Raw genomic sequence first — 3,603 nt, forward strand, 5'->3', positions numbered from 1 at the left:
AAAAAAAAAAAAAAAAAAATTCACCCTTTTAAAGCATGTAGTTGAGTGATTTTTATTCACAGAGATTTTTAACTGATAGGTTTGTGTGACACAAAAATATGCCAAATCTTTTTTTCTAAAATTATCTAATATTTCATATTGTAGTCCAAAATGCTACAAAAATTTGACATTTCATTATATCAGTTATTTGTTTATATTTTGACCATAATTTCTTTGTAAGAACAGTTTATGGAAAGTTATTTCAATTCTTTTGACTTTGATAGAATATTGATTATAATCCTTTTGCTAATAGTCCAAATTTTAGTAAATGTAATGTTTTTGTGTTAGAAATTTGCAAATTAAATAAACTAAGTTCATATTCTATCCACTATCATATTGTAGGATAGTGTGTCTCTTCCTATTTACACTCTTTCTTTTGTAGTAACATGAAGGCAGATATGGATCATAGTGATGTTTCTTTTTGCAGTGATATAATTTCCAAAGAAAGTGAATTAAAGGAGAATATAATTTTTTAAGCAAACTTTCTAATGTATCATCTAAACTTACTCTTAAATTATTTTTAAAATATGTAAATAAGAACATTATAGTCTTAAGAAACCTTTTAACTACATTTATTTGTTTGTTATTTGTTTAATAATTTAAACCAGCAGTTCTCAACCTGTGGGTCATGACCCCTTTGTAACAATGAAAATACATCCTGCATATTGGATATTTACATTACGATTCATAACAGTAGCAAAATTACAGTTACGAAGTAGCAACAAAAATAATTTTATGGTTGGGGGTCGCCACAACATGAGGAACTGTATTAAAGGGTCACAGCATTAGGAGGCATTAGGAAGGTTGCGAATCACTTATTTAAACAAATTACTTTTTACAAATAATGTAAAAGATGTAATTTGTTTAACTACATTTATTATTTTTTAAATGCCAAAAAGCAAACTTTCTCGATGTTAAAAATGACTAAGCCATGTTATTGTTTTCATTCTTTAATGAGTAATTTTAGCTGTTTTTTTAAATATTAAAATTTTAGTATTTTAATTATTTCCCTCTCATAACCATATAAAAGCACTATTTTGTGTTTTTCACAAGAATGTCTTACTTAATTTACCTTTGTGAATTTGGATTATTTTTATAAACTTACATTTAATGTATAACTTGAAAAATAAATTTTAAACTATGTAAATTATTAGTCCTTTAGGAACAATATTTTTGTTTTATTAAGTCAGTAGCTTACTAAAAGTAGTCATTATCATGTTAGCAAAACAATTGAAAAACTCTGAATGTCAGAACCCTGTAAAACTGATTTGGGGTCCGAATCTTCAAAAACTTCTTGTTCTCTTACCTCCACTAAGTGTCATATTCTTGGCTCCTTTCTAAAACTCTAATAATTTCATTTTTGTGTAACATTTTTTATGAAGGCCAAACATGGTGATCCATGTATGTGATGAAGCAAAAAACTTGAAAGAAGATTTTATTTGCCCACGAGATCTTTTGATATCAGAAATGAAGTACTTTGCTGAATATTTATCTATGGATGCCCAGCGCTGGGAAGAGGTGGACATTTCAGTTCATTGTGACGTTCACATTTTCAACTGGTTGATAAAATATGTTAAAAGGAACACTAAGGAGAATAAAGATTGTGAGATACCCACTTTAGGTAAAAAATAATGTATTACTTATTTTGTAGTGAAATTTGCGTGTCACCTGGTAGTTTCTTCAGGCCAAAAGTAAAATGTGGAAAGTGGTTTAGATGTTAGTATTTATGCTTTTATTAGTAACACCTTTTTAAGAAACTGATACCTCAAGTTACAATAAATTTATGGCAAATGGATAGATCTTTAGATTAGCAGTTCTCAGTATATGGTCTATGAGCCACCAGGGTACTAGAGACCCTTTCAGAGGATCCAAAAGGTCAAAATAATTTGCACAATAATACAAAGATATTATTTTGCTTTTTCACTGTATTAACATTTGCTCAGATGGGCTCGGCGCCCATAGCACAGTAGTTATGGCGCTGGCCACATATACCGAGGCCGTCGGATTCGAACCAGGCCTGGGCCAGCTAAACAACAATGACAACTGTAACAAAAAAAATAGTTAGGCGTTGTGCTGGGCATCTGTAGTCCCAGCCACTTGGGAGGCTGAGGCAAGAGAATTGCTTAAGCCCAAGAGTTTGAGGTTGCTGTGAGCTATGATGCCATAGCACTCTACCGAAGTTGACATAATAAGACTTTGTCTCAAAAAAAAAAATTGCTCAGATGATGCAAAAACAATGGTGAATGAAACTTGCCGTGGTTTTCGACCTGTGGGCTATGACCCACAGAAACTGTATTAAAGGGCCATGGCATTAGGAAGGTTTAGAACCACTGTGTTGGAGTTTTAGCCCACATCAAGGCAAAGGTACCAGATTATACTGGTAGTACATAGTTACATTGTTAAAAAATAAAAGAGAAGAAGAGAATCCAGTTTCACTTAAGAATGTCCTTGGTGGTTGGTGGTGCCTGTGGCTCAGTGAATAGGGCACTGGGTGGCGAGTGTGAACCTATATGCCCAGGGTGGCAGGTTTGAACCTGGCCCTGGCCAACTGCAACAAAAAAATAGCCTGGTGTTCTGGCAGGCGCCAGGAGGCTGAGGCAAGAGAATCGCCTAAGCCCATGAGCTGGAGGTTGCTGTGAGCTGTGACGCCATGGCACTCTACCAAGGGTAACAAAGTGAAACTCTCTTAAAAAAAAAATTGGTGAAACAATAAAAATTACTAATCTTTTTAATTCTGGACCCTTGAATATATTCATCTATCTTATTTTTATTTATTTATTTTTTTGCAGTTTTTGGCCAGGGCTTCATTTAAACCCACCACCTCCAGCATATGGGGCCAGGGCCCTACTCCTTTGAGCCACAGGCGCTGCCCAATATATTCATCTATTTAATATTACCGATGAAATGAAAAGTACACTCCTACACACCAACATATAATGGTTTTCTTTAGTGAAAGCTATTGGATAATTATTTGAACCGTTAAGCAACACTAGCCGCTTTTTTAATTTTTCATTTTATTTATTTATTTGAGACAGAGTCTCACTATGTTGCCCTTGGTAGAGTGTCATGGCATCACAGCTCACAGCAATCTCTAACTCTTGGGCTTAAGTGATTCTCTTGCCTCAGCCTCCTTAGTGGCTAGAACTCTAGGTGCCTGCCACAACTCCCGGGTATTTTTCTGTTGCAGTTGTCATTTTTTTTACTGGCCCGGATGGGTCTGAACCAGCTAGCCTTGGTGTATGTGGCTGGCGCCTTACCCACTGAGCTTCAGGCGCCACCTGCTTTTTTTAAAATACAAAAATATAAACCTATTTTTACTTGAGAGAATGACTGACAGAGAAGTTATAGTTATTTAGAGTTAGCTACTTGGCAGACATTTTCTTGAAAATGAGTTAAGGAAATAAAATATTTGTTGTCAGTGATAAAATTCAAGCTTTCAAGTGAGAATTTACAGTTTCAGAAAAATTACCTGCTTTCTTGTGCTTCACACCATTTTAATTCTTTTTTTTTTTTTTTTTTTTTTTTTTGAGATTTTTCCTTTGGAATTAATTTCGAAGTTGGGGA

The 3,603-nt window shown here is 34.1% G+C and overlaps 1 protein-coding gene across 1 annotated transcript in view; it reads left to right on the top strand.

The window, feature by feature from the left end:
• KIAA1841 (KIAA1841 ortholog) overlaps positions 1–3,603 on the top strand; it is a 67,226-nt gene that overhangs the window by 10,190 nt on the left and 53,433 nt on the right. Inside the window, exon 5 of the mRNA XM_003787993.3 lies at positions 1,422–1,660. Within this exon, the coding sequence (XP_003788041.1) occupies positions 1,422–1,660 (239 nt within the window). The remainder of the gene's footprint in view (positions 1–1,421; positions 1,661–3,603) is intronic.

The sequence above is a fragment of the Otolemur garnettii genome, unplaced genomic scaffold, assembly GCF_000181295.1.
Source record: "Otolemur garnettii isolate 467f Iridium unplaced genomic scaffold, OtoGar3 scaffold00024, whole genome shotgun sequence".
Classification (NCBI taxonomy): Eukaryota; Metazoa; Chordata; class Mammalia; order Primates; family Galagidae; genus Otolemur; species Otolemur garnettii.